General features: G+C 39.5%; 1 protein-coding gene across 1 annotated transcript; it reads left to right on the forward strand.

The window, feature by feature from the left end:
* Positions 1-225: 225 nt before the first annotated feature.
* LOC117224850 (uncharacterized) lies at positions 226-16,133 on the forward strand. The gene is made up of 4 exons (XM_033478020.2): positions 226-363; positions 500-631; positions 2,048-2,492; positions 2,633-16,133. The coding sequence occupies exons 2-4, from the start codon at positions 600-602 to the stop codon at positions 4,250-4,252; spliced, it is 2,097 nt and encodes a 698-aa protein (XP_033333911.1). The 5' UTR covers positions 226-363; positions 500-599; the 3' UTR covers positions 4,253-16,133.
* The last annotated feature ends 1,776 nt before the right edge of the window (positions 16,134-17,909 follow it).

The following is a 17,909-nucleotide window of genomic DNA, read 5'->3' on the forward strand; positions in this document are numbered from 1 at the left end:
AATTTAAAATCACCATGTAAAAATTTTTTAATTGATTTTGGATAGACGTTATCATTTCTCGAAACTTCTTTCAAATTCTCGGTTCTTTCGTTTCATGTATGTTTGCCCTTAGATCTGATGTATATATGTTCATATGTAGGCATATACATATGACAACATTAAATTCATTGATCCATCAGGTTGCGCTGCGATTGGGTAACCTGTTTCGATCACGTTATTGCAGAGAAACCGACCAATAAGGAGCGCTCCTTTTCATGTGTGAGTGTACGTATATATTTAGTAGCGGAAACATTGCCTAGTCGGCCGTTTCCGTCTTCCCAGTGCCTGTCAGCCATTACAGCTCTGCTCGCCGGGTCTTGCAGGGTAAGTTACTTCAGCTATTTTCCATTCCTAAACTTGTTCATTTCTTTGTCATTTCGTACAAAGTCACTAAAAAACAGCCATACCATTCTTGATAATTGAAGCGAAAGATTTTACAAGCATTTGTTCTTATACGCAGGTGTAACTGATACAGCTGACATAGTTTCTGAAAAATCGAAGATTGTCCTTAAGGAACGGGTAGTGTGTCAGGAAACAGGTTCGCCTAAACGCTCGTCCAGATGTATAACAATAGTTACTCCAATCACAGTAGGTATGTAATATTCCATGATTTCTCATATTCGAAATTAAATTAAATTGTTAAATCGTGAAACCGTGTAAACGTTTTTTGCAACGTCGTGTTTTCCACCATTTTGTTCTCGAACACTCTGCACCGCCAAACTTATTGAATTACTTAACAAATCTTCGAAATTATATTTGAAAATGATTACAAAATCTGGTATTACGAGATACGATAAAATTTTTTATGGAAAATTATAGTCCTGAAGTGGTGATGAATTGGAGGTCTGAAATTATCACTTTAAAAAATAAAAATGGCGACTTCGTTGTCCTATAAATTGCTGACAAGCACACAGTTGAAACGTAAAAAGCGATTATCATATGTGAATGTTTATATATTTTCTTCGCGTATCAATGTATAATGCAAATTATTATTTATAATTATTGTATTTATTGATGTCATGACAATTTTCAATTTTTTTATATTTAATAAAATGCGTATGAAAAAATTAATATTATATTTAATTAATATAATATAAATGTAATTAATAAGTGTTATATTATTTGACCCTTCAATAATTACTATTGATCAACCCTCGAACAACGGATATGTATTCGCACGCACGGCGAATACAGGGTCATAAATGACCCAGTAGTAAAATTATTTCAGTACATATTGTAAATCAAAATTATATTACATTAGATAGTACATTATCAAACTGCATAACATTAAAATAAAACACATTTATAATGAAATAAATAAAATAAAACATTTTTAGTGCAAACAAATAATTCTCATTAATTATGGAGAAGTTGCTACACAATGTATACAAACCCGTTCATTCGCCGTCAGAAGGTTAAAAAAAGAAAGATAATTTATAAATTACATTTTCATCTTTTATTTCAATAAAATAAAAATATTCAATACATGCAACAAAATTATACTAATTCACTTTTCAAATTGGAGTATTTAATTATATCTGATTGTTTTTTCAACAACGATTTTGTTGTAACTTTTTTTCTAGTATTATTTAGATTCCATTGTAGAAGTATTTCCAAATTGATTTTATATTAGGGGGACCGGAAAGTTATGTCGTTTGTTTACATTAAATTCAAACAGATAAATATGCGCAGAAACGACATTGCTTTCCAGTCCCCCTAATACAATCATAAATTAAATTTAATCTTGCATGTATTGGTATCAAAAATGTATACAGAATTATTATATAAAAATAATAAATAGGTTACAATAAATATTATATAAATAAATATTATAATTATAAATACAATTATTATATAAAACAATAAATAGGTAATTGTTATTCTTGTAAGCACAAAAATATAAAATAGTGTATAAGCACTTAATACCATTTAAAAAACTAATAGTCTATAAATGATTCAATATTACTGATCAAAACCACTGATATATTCTGGAAATGGTACATTTTAGGCCCAGAGGTAACCGGGACTCTGGTAACCGCAATGGAGGTGGTACATATTGGAACAGCCAGCAACAAGCACAGAAAGAAAAGGCTGTCAAAAAGCAAGCTCAAAGGAAGACACCAGGAGATCTGCTGAAAAAACCCAACTGGGATTTAACCAAGTTACCTGTGATCACGAAAAATTTGTATATTCCACATATCAATGTTTTGAAAAGGACAACAGAAGACATTGCAAAGTATCACATTGGCAAGGAAATTACAGTCAAGGGAAAGAACACACCTTCTCCAATCCAAGCATTCGAAGAAAGTAACTTCCCAGATTATGTAATGGATGAAATCAGGAAGCAGGGCTTTGCTGAGCCAACAGCAATTCAAGCACAAGGCTGGCCAATCGCTCTCAGTGGGCGCGATTTGGTTGGAATCGCTCAAACAGGATCTGGAAAGACTCTAGCAGTACGTGTTTCACTACGACTTAATTAACATTAATTTCGTATAACTATAAAATTTGTTTCAGAATCTCATATTATTGTATCTAATATTAACATATTTGTATGAATGACACTAAACAAGAGTGTTGTTACGTGTGTTTTCAGTATATCCTGCCAGCGACAGTGCACATTAATAATCAGCCTCGATTGAACCGTGGGGATGGTCCAATCGTATTGATTCTGGCTCCGACGAGAGAGTTAGCTCAGCAAATTCAGACAGTTGCTCGTGATTTCGGGTCCTCGTCATGCATTCGCAACACATGCATTTTCGGTGGATCCCCAAAAGGGCCACAAGCCCGCGACTTGGAACGAGGCGTTGAGATCTGTATCGCAACACCTGGCAGACTGATCGACTTCCTGGAGAAGGGAACGACGAATCTTCGCAGATGCACATACCTGGTTCTGGACGAAGCGGATAGGATGCTGGATATGGGATTCGAACCACAGATCCGCAAGATCATCGAGCAGATAAGACCTGACAGGCAGGTGCTGATGTGGTCTGCGACATGGCCGAAGGAAGTACAGGCTCTGGCCGAAGATTTCCTCTCCGATTACATTCAGATCAATATTGGATCCTTGACGCTTGCCGCCAATCACAACATTCGCCAGATCGTGGAAATCTGTTATGAGCACGAGAAGGAGATGAAACTCTCAGGCCTGCTTCGAGAAATCGGCAAAGACCGAGGTAGCAAAATGATCATATTTGTGGAAACAAAGAAGAAGGTGGACGACATCACCAAAGCTATCAAGCGGGAGGGCTGGCCGGCCATATCTATTCACGGAGACAAATCTCAACCAGAAAGAGACTACGTTTTGTCCGAGTTCAGGAGTGGTAACACCATGATTCTCGTCGCCACCGACGTGGCTGCTCGCGGCCTTGATGTGGAGGACGTGAAGTATGTGATCAACTTCGATTATCCAAATAGTTCCGAGGACTACATCCATCGAATTGGAAGAACCGGACGTTGCCAAAGTGCAGGCACAGCGTACGCTTACTTCACGCCTAACAACGCAAGACAAGCGAAAGAGTTGATCTCCGTTTTGGAGGAAGCCGGCCAAGTGATCAATCCGCAGTTGGCAGTACTAGCAAATTCGATGAAGAATCAATACGGAAAGGGCCGCCAGCGTTGGAGTCACTCCCGTTCCAGTAAAGACAATAACTCCGTCAGCCCCAGGAACAACAGCAGTCCGACCGCGAACAGTTGGCAGAACCAGCAGTGCCAGGTTAGTCAGCTGAACCACAACAACATCAACAGCCAGGAGAGGACCGTTGTTCGGCATCAGAACGGATATCAAAACAGCCGTCAGAATAATTACCAGCCTACCTACCAGCAACAGCAACACCAGAGACAGCCGAACGCTTACGCCAACAGCTGTCCAACCAGCAGCAGCAACTACCAAACTGGATATCAGAACGCGACCATACCCAGATACCATGGCAGAACTGGTACCTTCCAAGGGAACCGTTATCACAACCGGCAGAACACGTACAGCAGCAGCCAAACTGGAGGTCAGGGTGTCTATTCGATGCCACCGCCGTTCATGATGCCGTCTAACGGGCACACCGATTCTGGGATGCAGAGCCTGGTGAACAACAAGTTCTTCCAAACGAACCGACCACCGCCGAACACCGGAGCTTGTGCTTACCAGTCGATGGGTTACGGCCAGTTTCAAGCTGTGCCGCCATACAGTTACCCTTACCCGCCTACACCAGTGCAGCAGTGACGCTTTTCACGGTATAAATCGGTAAGAGTGCAGGCTAAGTAAGAGATCAATTTTTTCTGTCTACATTGGGCCCATTTAATGTTTACGGTTTGTGTAGGTTGGGTCTCCTTCGAATATATGCATAACATAATGTTTCTTCTTTTCTTTATTATTTATCATTTTCTGGAATGTTGCCGCAATCGGGAACCATCCGATCAAACGTTGATTTCGGTTGTTCCGATCGGGGGAAAAAAAAAAAAAGAAACCACACCGGCACAGTGAACAAAGAATCAAAAAGTACATTGTTTATTCCTGAGAAGCGACACGATATCATATCATTTGCTTCGTGAGACAATACACAAAGAGACAAACGAGCAAAAGGAAACGAAAACGATTGTACAATTCGCAAACCTCCGAAGGCACATTCCAGTTAAATTCTTTGAAGTAGTAGTAGTTGTTTAGGAATGGTACATTGATATAATCATTACTGGATGTAGGCTATGACCAGATATGTAGGTTATTAAATATGGTCATATCTCTGAGAAAAAAAAAACGTAATTAATCTTCTTGCGATAAACTATGTAAACGACATTTAATGCTTTCCTGAAATGCACGAAACATATAGAAGGGGGGTGGGTTAACGTTCTCGTATTTGATAATTTATTTATATTTTGCATATATATAAACTATATGTGTGTAGCAGTTTAGGACGAAGGGGGAACCGAGCGACAGAAGAACACCATTAGGATGACGATCTTCGCCACCCGACTGCCCGGTTCCCTCTTCATCCTAAAGTCCTACATGTATGTACAGGCAATGCTCTTCAAAATGTAAGGCCTTTTGCATAAAAATTAAGCCGTACACCCGTTTTACAAAGCGCACGACGATATCAATCGTGTTCTCTGTTCTATAAACGAGACAACTGACCAAGTGTGTCTCCGCTATAGATGGGGTGAAAGTAATCTCATTAATCGCGAAGAGAGGGAGAGCGGAAGAGAGAGAGATAGAGAGAGAAAGAGAAAAAAGAGTAACATTAAAGCACGTTGATGAAGGATATCCAGCATAATTATATAGCGTACAAAAAGAAGCGAGTATTTCGTGACCATCCTGGCTCGGTCCTTTTTTTGGAATCGGTTCATGGAACCGATCACGGGGAAAAAAAAGAAAGAGAGAGAGTAGAGAAAGAGGGGAAAAAAGGAAAACTTGGGCTTCAGGGGACAACTTAAATTAAGCATGTAGTCACAATGGCTGTGTACCTCGGCGCAAAGTTTGATACCTTATTTTTATAATATATATCGAAAGTAATTTGTTGTTAAACCAACGAATGATTATACGATGAAAAAAAAAATACTAATAATAATAATGAGAAACATTGTTGTTTGATGTTTATGCAATTGGCCACTGAGTGGTCTTGCCTATGCGCGCCCCCGTATCAAATGTGTAGGCGTACGCGCAGGCTGACCGCGATCGAATGAATTTAGTTGTACCTGTTTTTTAGTTCGCGCTCGTCGAAATTTTTGCTATTTTTTTAAGGAACGATTCAGACTTATCCGGGACACAATTTTTCCATTGAGAAATGTTTAATGCGCTGCGTGAACACATACTGAAGCAAAACAAATATGTGCGTGTGTAAGAAGAAAAAAAAAAGAGAAAAAAACGGTCGTTTAGAGAAAGAAGACGAAGAATAATAATTAAACGATGAAAAAGCGTCGCAAGCGTTGTTTAACGGCTGTGTATATATATACATGTGCGAGTGTGTATATATATATATATATAAATATATAATATGTTTATGCGAGAACAAAGTACGCGTCTCCCGAGGTAAATTTCACGCGACGATGATGTACGATTGAAAGAAAAAAAAAGAAACAACGGGACGAATTTCTCTTTTTAAGTGCCGCGCGCGCGCGAGTGTGCAGGGCATGCATATATAAATATGAACTGATCCGTTCGTTGACAGCGCATAGTAATTTTTTGCGGGCCTCCAGATATTAACTCTGTACACGTCGCTACTCAAACAAACGAATAGGTAGAATGAGCTAAACAGAGAAGAATGCAAGTAACTCGAATACACTCGAGCAAGGACTCGTTTGCGAACGACAAATTATTGTGATAATTACATGTAACGCTTTCGTGAAACGGTACTCTCACACAGTTCGTTACTTAATTACGCACAGTAGAAGATGTTGCGAAGCAGTACGTGTGCATACGAAAACCACTGTATCCAACAACGTTTTCGCATATACCTTTCCAAACGGATTTCGCTCGACGAGAGAAAGAAAGAGAGATAAAGAGAGAGAGAGAATCTCCGAGGAACTTGTCGATTCGTTTCTAGGTTCACATGCAGTGTGTAGGACTTTATGATTCTTCTTTCGGACATTCAAAAGAGAACAAGTTAAAAGACCACTAAATAATAAATGAACGGACACACTATTAGGGTCGCGAGGAAAAGTGTCGTTCGCGGCCGGAAAACTCTTGTCTTTGCTCTTTGGACGTTGCGGATGCTTCACGCTCCTACTGTGTTAAATCTGACTGCACGCGTTGCAACGTCGGAGGTGAATAGTGATATAAATAATAGGAAGCGTATGCTACCGAGTATCGGGGAACTCTGAATACTCATACATTGCGTACGCCCTCTATTAAATCGTCCGGATTCTTTGAAATTCGTTTCTTCTTGGATGCTGCTTCCGAACCGCAGTCGAACAGAAGCTGTCCCGGTACGGGAAACCGATTCATATCATTTTTACCATCCTATCTTCGAGTATCGCTGAATGTTCTGCTAAGTTTTCGCTTGGATAACACAGCGAACCGGTCCCGATATATTATAGATATCGATTTTCTTTTAGTTGCAACCATAGAGAAACACAGACGAGTATTCAGTTCACTGTGTCCATATATATACATATACATATATATATATCCTTGCGTTCGTACATGCAGCATTTTTTCCCCTCCCCCTATGTTTTCGTTCTTTTTTTTTTTTTTTTTTTAATTAGCAGTTAAGACAGAGGTAAACGCTGACAATAAGCTGAAGTTACATATTCAGGTGGCTTTTCCAGAGACCATTTAGAATTATATCGCCCTCTGTTCCGGGTAACACAGGGCCCGCAAACGTTTTTCACTTCGCGTTCCGTTCCGTTTATCGATTTCGATATAGAAAACAGATAACACAGCATTGCACATTATTTCAGTTCCTGGTAAGGGCGAATGTTTCCCCCCCCCCCCCAAAAAAAACAAACATTGCGCATTTTCGAAAAAAGAACAAGAGAAAATTGATAGTGGGTGTACGCGTAGCTCTGTGATATGTAAGGTGTAGCATATTTATAGATCTACCTATTGTGCATCATGATTAAAATAAGGAAACGTATCTTATCAGTTTTATACATGGTATACAAATCATGTGATCCTAAATGACGTGGTGTACTGCGAGAGCTCATTGTCTACTTTAGGGAGGGAGAGTGTGGCGTCAAAAAAAAAAAAGAAAAAAGGAAAAATAATAGAGGAGGAAGAAAAGTAAAACGAAACTTCGAAGTTGTCGAAAGCAGAAGACCAGTATTCCTTTATTTGTATGCGTTCGCTGCGCGATTTTCGTGTATCATCGCTCCCCCGGTGATTTCAAGGGACAAAGGAAATCCGAAGGATTTACGGAGACGTGTTGTGTGTATTATGTTCTGTCGTGAGCACTCTTCCTTGTCCGTGTATTCGCGCGACAGATCTTATAGCTTATTGTTTATATAGTTTACGTACGTGGCGTGTTCGCTCTCCACCATGCGCGAGAACATCGATTCGGAAACAGGACGAGATTACACTGTTTTCTCTTCTACCGGTTTTCTTTTTGCCGTATCCAAACTTTCTTTCGTACGTTTTTGTCCTGTCCCCCACATCCGTTCGTTGGAGACGCGATCCAGCATATCGTTTTATTGTTTTTCTATTTACGTATTTATCGCCGAGAATCGGCGTTTCGTTTCTTTTCGAATTATCGCGAAATGTTTAGCGCCGCGCGTAAGTATTTCCGTTGGATCTTCTCGTTTTTTTTTTCCGTTTCAACCGCGACAAGAATCGTCTAGAAGAATCGTCCTTTTACGTCCACATTCTGAAACCGTACTAAAGGGTATAATAGAAACGGGGTACGCGAGGGTGTCGGTGGTCGTTCGACATCGAACGTTCTCCGCGCGACGAAGCATGCGATAGCTCAGTCGTAATCGCTTCGCGTGCCACCCTTCTGTCCTACTAGTCGACAATTTTAGTTTGTATTATTAATTAAAACCCTCCCCAATACACATTTCGTTGCGTCCTCGTGGAATGTCCATTCGGTTTGAATCGCCTCGAACGGTCCCGCCGGAAGACAAAAAAGAAAGGAAAAGATAGAAAAACGGATCTCTTGCCCCAATTTATCGTCGCGAAATCGAAGATGCCGCAGAGTATGGTCGAGAGTCGCGTGTGTTATTCGTGTAGTACGGTAGGACAATCGTGTGAACAAACAGAGGGGACGTGGCTCTTCGAACGCATATAACGAGACGAAGACGAACTCGATTCTTGATTCGTGAAACACGCGAGTTCTTTGTGTTTTCTTTTTGTCTGTGTTCTTTTCTTGTTTTGTTTAGTTTGCTCGCAATCACGCTCGATTAGACGGGCGCTTCTTCATTCCTCCTCATTTTCACGCACCTGTGCATACTTCATTTCCCGCGTATGGTTTTCCTCGTTGGTTTCCAGCGGTGGCTGTAGAACAGTGAAAAAGAGAAAAAACAGAAAAAAGGTTGGAACCGAGAGAACAAAGAGGATAAAGACCGTGTGTGCTTTTAGTAGTTTCTCGAAGGGACATCTCTGAGCGCGCCTTCTATCCGTGAACGAAAGAAAAAAAAGAGAAAAAAAACGAACAAACAAACAAACAGAACGGTTCGAACGAAAAAACAATAATAAACGGAACCATCATTTTTCTCGTGGAGATTTTTCACGCTTGTATCAAGCACTGTCCAAAACGAAAAAGAAAATCGTCATGTACGCTAGGGTTGTTCGGTTCGAAACGGAGTCGTCTTTGTATTTAACTCGCGTCCTGTGTACAACCGTTGTTTTCCACGACGAAGGATAAAAAAAGAGAAAGAGAATATGCCGAGAATTAAAAAGAAAAAAAACGGGAAGCATATATCCGACGAAAAAAAAAAAGAAAAAATAACAAAGAGAGAACGAACACGAAAGATAAAGGTCCCATGAATTGGCACAGTTTTTTCTACCGCGCCTTAGGTAGCCCCCCCCCCCCCCGGACGTACAATTTGTCTTCGTCATTGAGCTAAAGGGTAACCGACGGAACTAAATAGTTTTCGGGAACACGAGTACCTTTTTAATAATGCTGAACGCTGTGATATCGCGTACATAAACATTTTTATTATTATAAACGTAAATGTGCATATTGTAATGTTAAAAGTGTACTATCCTCCTTTATATGTGAAGACTGAATCTCGCCAACTTATACACAAGTTTAGCAGCCGCAGATACGTTCGTATACTGTAGACTACAGAATAGACTATTTGTATATTATTAATTATAACAATATGTTTTACGCGAGTAGTGCCGTACGGGTCGGTACTATTATGTTATAGTTCGATAACGGGTGCGTGTTCGTATTGTGCATTTTACTGAGAGAAAGAGAGAGAGAGAGAGAGCTAGTTAGCCGGTGCATCGTGACGAGAATAGTTACACACCACAGACACGGGTCCCCGTTTTCTTCTTCTTCTTCTTCATTAGTTTCTTTCGTTTCCTTTTTGTTGTTTCTTTATTGCTCGTTTTTCGTCCGACTATTTGGAGGGTCGGCGGAGGGTGAAAACCAACACCTCTCGATTGGAAGCGTTCGCACTTTTGATTTCAACGATTGCTTGCCACGTTCGCCGCTTTCGATTTGTCGTTGAAAAAATCGTTCGTGGGAAAGAGAGACACTGCAGCAACAGAACAAAGAATAAAAGAGAGAGAGAGAAAAAAAACGTAATAAGAAGATCCGTTTCATGGTAGTTCCTATATATTGCATTCTTCTTTGTAAACGTGAATGGGTTGCAGCTTAAATTTTGCAGATAAGTTGAAGAGCTTTTACCTCGAATGCGTAACTCAAACGATATAGATATATATTTAATTCCCGCTCGGAAGTAAAACAGAAGAAACACGACGAAGAACAAAGGGTGGAAGAAAAGAAAAGAGAGAGAAGCGAACGCGAAGTGCCGCTCGAGAGATAATAATTTTAATCGCGCGTAGTTACGTGTGTGCATTGACGAATCTGTAAAAATGAAATTGTTCTGCGACCGTATCTCAGTTGTTACCTGTACCTTGCTAATCTTCCGTACTACGCACTAATGAGAGAGAGAGAGAGAGAGAGGGAGAGAGAGAGAGAGAGAGATGTTAACTAGGAGAAACAAAATTGTTATCGAGCGTTCTTTTTTTTTCGATAACGGTCGAGCAATGCACATTTCCATGTTTAAATGCGAATTGTTAACGATTACGCGTTCCCGTGCGCCTTTGTATTTAAAAGCCACGAGACACGAAAATTTCGAGTCACAGCGAAGAAAGAAACTACAGCGTGGAGATTAAACTTAAGAGAATTAAATCTATAAAAACGATACGCTCGCAACATTGTACCAGTTTTTTTTTTTCTTTTCTCGTCTCAACTTTCCGAATAAGCGTGAAGAGATCTTATATTTGTCTCTGTTTCTTTCACGTTCTGCTTTCTATTGCTATTCTATTCTCTTCTCTTTCATTTTTGCTGTTTCTTTATCCTTTTTTTTCTTTTCTTTTCTTTTCTTTTTTTTTTAAATAAATCTCATTATCTCTGCTATGAAACGCAGACTTGTTGATGTACATAAAAGAGAAAAAAAGAAAACATGCGTCGAGCACACGCTGCACGCTGTGCGACGAACGAAAATTCACCGTGCGTGCAAATTCGATGCAGTTTCGCGACAGAGAAGTATTTATAATTTTACCCGATGCGCCACGCGACAATGATACATAATTAAGCCTGGGCTATTCGGTAGAAGAACAGTATCTTCGATTGGTCTTAAGTCCGTTAAGATCATTCGCGTAACGAACATTATTTATTTCATTTTCGATGCTGATGGTTTAAGTATAAAAACACTATATATACACACACATATGTATAAATATATATATATATATATTTATATACATATATATATTTATACATATATATATGAATAACCACGCACTGTAAAAGTTTATTTAATAATTTTTACGTCATTGTTCGAGCGGGCGAACACAGTGCATTGTTCAACAGTTCTCTGTGCGCTCCCGGTCTCTTTCTTTTCATTTTATTTTTGTAATTAATTGTATCCTTTTCTTCTTGTTTTCGTAGCATTTGTTTAACGCGTTTTTGTAATTGAATAGTCGCGAAAGGCGTCCTGCTTTATGCGTGTCTTTGATCCTCCCGCTGATCGCTGCGGCGATATAGTCGATGTTTTTTTAGTTGGAAAATCATATAGGATCGATGGCGAGAGGATCGACGAAGACAAGCATCGGAAAGCAGGGAATCGATGAGAGAGATCACAGATGTTTGTTACGAACGGCCGCATTTCTACACGGTTGATTTTTAAGTAGCGAAATACGTAACGGATCCGCGTTGGTTGGTTGGTTGGTTGGTTCGTTGGTTTGTTTGTTTGAGCGTATATTGTATTTATAGCCAAAGTATAATCCAAACGTATGTATTTTTTGGAGTCAACAGGTTGTACGAGCAGATCTGTATGAAACACGTGGATTTTGTGAACGACTCGAGTCGGAAGTTGACGCGAAACGATTGTTAAACACGTACGGGAATTATACGATATCGTTGTTTTCTTTGGGGGGGAGGGTTGGGTGGGAGTGGGTGGGTTTTTGGGAGGAGAACGCAGTACAGCACGGTAGACTTCCTGTTTGTTGGAATAGTTAACGAATCTGTTCCGATCGCGCATCAAGAGGAGAAGAGGAAAAACTAATTAAAAGGGAAGAAAAACAGAGTAGTTCGAAGGACGCTATGATAATTGTAGTGTATGCTAAATTATGTGGGGGATGAGAGACGCGAGTAATAATGATTCGCGCTGTGCACGGATTTCAGGCGAGACGAAGACGGAAATCTATAGAGAATCAGGCCGCTGATGTCCGGAATTGTGTAAATTTACAAAATATGTATACATATTTTGTAACATGTTTTACGGCTTCATTGAATTTATCACGCCTTACAATATGAAAGAGCTCGGCCAATGTCCAAGATATGTATACAAGATTGCATGCAAACGCTCTTAGATTTAAATGATACAAAAAAAAAACATGATAACCGCTCCTTGGTCGTCCTCGAATAAATTCTAACGAACGTTCGGTAATTCTATGAAACTGCAGCGGAGAAGACGGCATAGTTAGAACTATATCCCCATTCTTCTTGAATATGAGTACACGTAATACATATAATAAGTGTTCTGGAAGAACGTAGATTTCATGCCAGTTTTGCTGCAAGAATACATACATTCGTTCATTCATTATTTATTCACGCGTACAACTTGTGTCTATATATATGTACATACATAATGAAGCTGTCTGCTCCTAATAAGATTAAGGTACAGTCTAGAAACTTCGATATGATCTGCTTCGAAATTTCTGGCGTCGAATTGGGGATCCTTTCAGAAAGGCCACTTCTGGTAGCTCCGAGACCGATGCTCTATCAACTATAAACACCCAAGATTTCCAATATTTCTATTGCAATTCGAAATGCCATCTCGACGGCCTAGCGTAACATCATTCGAAAATCTTTCTAAACGATCTATCAACTATATAGAGTATCTTAGGACTTCATTCGTGCATCTCTTGACAGTAAATTGATACTGCAGTAGTTTACTTAGCACTGAGTTCTATCAAATGAATCCGACTGGATACATTTTTTTTTTTATCGAGACTGGACTGTTTACGCAGTCTTGAAACATGTCTGGAGCCGAAATGCTCAACTAATAAAAATACCCCCTGTCAGTGTTAGGTGCATACATCTTCAAAAATCAGTACTTACGAAGTCGTCACTATGGTCGTAATTGTTGTAAGCTTTAATCATTGTTGTAAAGCTCGCTGTTACACAATCCGTACTGTTCGCCCCTGTAAGAGAAGAAACGAAGCACGCAAAAAGTCTGGAGCATTGATCCAAATACCGTCCGAATCTATCAACCGTTGAGTAATTCGGTTCGTCTGCGAGCCTTTCTGCCCTATGTCCGTGATTTTCCCCCCAAAACGCTGGTACGTCGGATCCTTCTTATCGAAATCGGCAGAGTCACGTGCGAGATTTTTCTCCGTCAGACGTCTGCGTAATGAATTTCCTGATTGCATGGAATCGCAAGTGATTTTTGGAGAATTCATCGTTTCGGCAGATATACACGTAGACAGCACACGTCTCACGACATCATTTGTATATATTTATATATGGACACAGATTTTATTTCGACAGGAGGGAAATATTCTCTTGGGCGATGTTGTACAAATTACAGAATATTCTCAGCAGAGAAACGAATTGTTTGAAATTAGCTGCGGGTAACTCGGGTGAAATACGATCTGCAAACCGGTAGCAAATAGTACTCGGTCTTGGATCGACGGGTGAGAACCACCCCCGATCGCGATCGTCTGTATTTCAGATATCCTCTATGACTTTGAGCTACCGTGACCTAGAGGATAGACACTCGCGTATTGTCGACGGTCGTTGCCAGGGATCTTTCCGTAATCATCGTTTAGCCAAGCAGGGACCGAAAAAATAGTCATGATGTCTTCCACTTGCGTCAAGGAAGTCCCCAAATGCTTCTCACAGGTGCGAATCAATAGCGAGGGCGGTGGTGAAACGTTCGCTTTGCCATTTCAAATAGACGAGCAGCCTGATTTCGCGTTCTCACTCCGTTCCCATTTGTTAGAAATACCAGACTTCTTCGAGCGTTTCATATTTTTCTTATAATTCGTTCGGATGTTCTACGTATACGCGAGCGTTGAAAAAACGAAATCACGCAACAATGTAAAATCGCTTCGGAAGTGACTTTCCTTTGTGTAATCGAACATCGTGCCCTTCGATTTTTACTTAACGTTCAATTGTTGTAAATATGTATCGCGATCGTAAACATTTCGTCTGGAATTCGTTGACCGCCGACGTCGATCAAACTTGAGTATTCGCTGCCTGGCGCTTCGTAGTCGTTCTCTATGCATCGCCAGATATGATTCGCACCAGATTGAAAGATTGTCCGATCTCGTTCATCCGAATCCAACAACCGTGGGAAAAGATCCCGCCGTTTTTACTATAGTCCCGGATCGAATTTCCTTTTTACGTGAAACGTTACGGTGAAACTTCTCTGCTTAGAGCGTGTCTCGCTCGCACACCTCGTTTGGAATTCCTATCTCGAACCAACCATTATTGGTGGGTGAACGACGAACATTTCTCACCCGGTTAGAAAATCGACTCGTAGCGTGTGCGTCCACACAAGAACCGGTCGAAGCTTTTCTTGACATATCGGTGGCACGTTCGAGCTACGAACATTGAGAATTCATTATTCGCTGCCGTGAGATATAGATCGTAAATAAGAATCCTTCAGCTTGGAACATCGAAACTCAGGCTTGGCGGCCGATTCGGGACGCCGACAGTAGTCTGTATATTTGCTCCACGGTTCGAAGCACTTTTCTTTGTTGCTTCTCGAACAATCGGTTCCCCTTTGAACGGGAAACCGTGCGTTCCGCGCGTGTCCGCATCTTCTCAGCTTCAGTCGACTCTCTTTTTACGCACGATCTCCACCCAGCGATTCTACAGAATTTTCGGAAACTGTGCGAATATCTTCTAGCGCGTTATCAACAGATTCACTGCTGCCTTACATTCGATAATTTACCGACTAATTTTAAGGGAGGATGGGTGAAAGATATTTGTAGAGGATATCCGTCACGGCGAACTTTGTACGGTGAATTCGTTTGAAAACCAAAAAAAAAAAAAAGAAGGTGGCGAATAATCGAATCGCGATCAATCGAGGCCGCTGATCGGCCCGAGGATGCCGCATCCGAAGTGAAATATCTTTTTTACGGTGCAGCAATGTCGATCGATTTTTCAAGCGTGTTACTGCACGCGTTTGACACTTCAACGGAGAAAATGCTTTCTACTATCGAAACGCGTTACTTCCGAAGATTTCCTAATCTTTAAGAAAACGAATGTTCGATGCTCTGCTGTCGTGCACTGATGTTTACCCTTTGTCGCGGGAGCATGACTTGTCGCAGACGTAATATGCTCCGCGAATCCAGAAGATCAGTATTACACAATTTACGCAACCGGGATCAGATGGTTGCGCGTAAATTACCATAGAGATTCTCATTTTCCTGTATTTCACATTCTTTCTCGAACAAACGATAATAACGCGAACGGAGATTTTACTTGATCGTATGAGCCGTTTCACTGCAAAAAAAAAACCAGTACCTTTTACGACCAAAGAGAGGCAAAACGAGGCAGTGGCTTGTTTCTTTTCATTTCCCTTTGACCATGACACGACTATAAAAATCGTAGCACGTGCATTAACCAGTATAATAGTTTACTGCAATCTTCAATGGATGATAGAAAACAAATGACATTTATCCGAAATGTACGTTAGAATTAATTATCTTTATGGATTGCTTTTGTTTTAAAGATACACTTATGGTTTTCTCGATAGGGAAGAAAGAAAAAAAAAGAGCATACACAAATTATTTATTATAAGTCAGCGTACAAAGTCGAACGATTTAAACACAAGCAAGCAAAGAATAAAAAAAAAAAGAATGGCGTAATCAATGTTAAGTAACAATTTACATTCAAATTCTCTTCTGTAGGTTTCATTAAAGTGCATTTCTTGTATGTTACACAGTATTATGGTAGAGTATAAGAAAATAAATATTGCAATAGTAATCCGTTTACATTTCGATTATTACCCAGAATTCATTCTCGTTTCTGTTACCGTACCTCGTTGTTTCATTCGTATATTTCAGCATTGTTTCGCGCGTTACGTCCGGGCAGACCGCACAAAATTAGAAACGTTAGAAAGTGTGGCAACGCGTGAAAGGTAGTACGATGGGAAACGCTGTTCAACAAATCTCCGTGATCTAATGAATTGGTCATAAAGTCGTTTTTCATTTTATCAAATAATGCGCGGTTAAATGTTCTATCTATATTTTTATAGATATTAATAAATTTGAATTTTTTTTTACGCATGCATACCGGATGTACAATATTCTGGGCAGAGAATAGAATATTCTTGCAGACGCTGTGGTGTGCTCTGGTGTCTTTGATAACTTTGCTGTGCGTCTGCATCTGTAAGTATGTAGATCCTTGATGAACATTGCCTCATTAGAATTCTGTTGTATTTGAATAAAGTCGCGCTTTCCAATGTTTCAAATTTCTCATGATGTCATAATGATCATGAAGAGCCCTCGTAGAGTTTTGTTTCATTCAAAAAGGTAATGTAAAAGACAGGACATATAGTAAATTTTCCCTAATCGACTCTCAGATTGTACACGAAAATGGAGGAGGTACAGTTATTCGAGTCTTACGGCTCGTTTTTATAGTTACTGACAATCGGTCCCATAACTGCCCATGTTCGTGTACAATTTGAGGGTCAATTAGGGAGAATTTACTGTGTATACCTGACAGTATATACCTTACTGTGTATACCTGAGAGTTTATACCTGACAGTATATACCTTACTGTGTATACCTGAGAGTTTATACCTGACAGTATATACCTTACTGTGTATACCTGAGAGTTTATACCTGACAGTATATACCTTACTGTGTATACCTGAGAGTTTATACCTGACAGTATATACCTTACTGTGTATACCTGAGAGTTTATACCTGACAGTATATACCTTACTGTGTATACCTGAATATGTAACCAGTTTTTAGAAAGAGACAGACTCTATTCCAGTAAAACTTGTCTCGCTCTAATCCAAAGAAGCCTCAGGACCCTGCACTTACATACAATTGTTTTATTGATCCAAGAAACGGATGCACGTGTAAAAATTGTGAAAAGAAATCCGGAGATAATGGAAGATCCGTAACCGTAATTACAATCGTAAATTGTAATACCTCTTGAGTATACCTTTAAGAGTATAATAGGCCCCGGCCCGGTCCACGCACTGAGGAAAATGAGAAGGCAGAAACGTCAGCCAATACATATTCAGCAAAAAGAGACAGGTTGTGCTGAATTTGAGTCTATCTCTTTCTATGAACTGATTATTATATTCAGCAGTTAGTAGATAAATAGATGCCTTCAGGTATACATACATATATGCTCTAAGTCTGGATCATGGATTTAAAATCTGTGATCTGGATTCTGGATGTGCGATATCATATACAATGTATAAATCAGATGTAGTCAAACTTTGCTTAAAATTAAAATAATTCTTATTTATTTAAGAATTATTTATACCATTATTTGAAAATACAAATTGATGATATCCATAAAATAATAAGTATAACGTATTATTTTATTTTTTCTATTCAAATTTCATTATATATAATAATGCAATAAAATGAAGTTTTAGTTTAAAGAACTTTCATTTCTTTTTTTATGAACTATTTATTATAAAATGCATTAATATAATTATTTATGTTTGTGTTGAATAAATTTTGTAAGTTGCTGTTTACATGTATTATTCTTATCATTCACTTTCGAATACGTATA

This window comes from Megalopta genalis, chromosome 13 (assembly GCF_051020955.1).
Source record: "Megalopta genalis isolate 19385.01 chromosome 13, iyMegGena1_principal, whole genome shotgun sequence".
Lineage (NCBI taxonomy): Eukaryota > Metazoa > Arthropoda > Insecta > Hymenoptera > Halictidae > Megalopta > Megalopta genalis.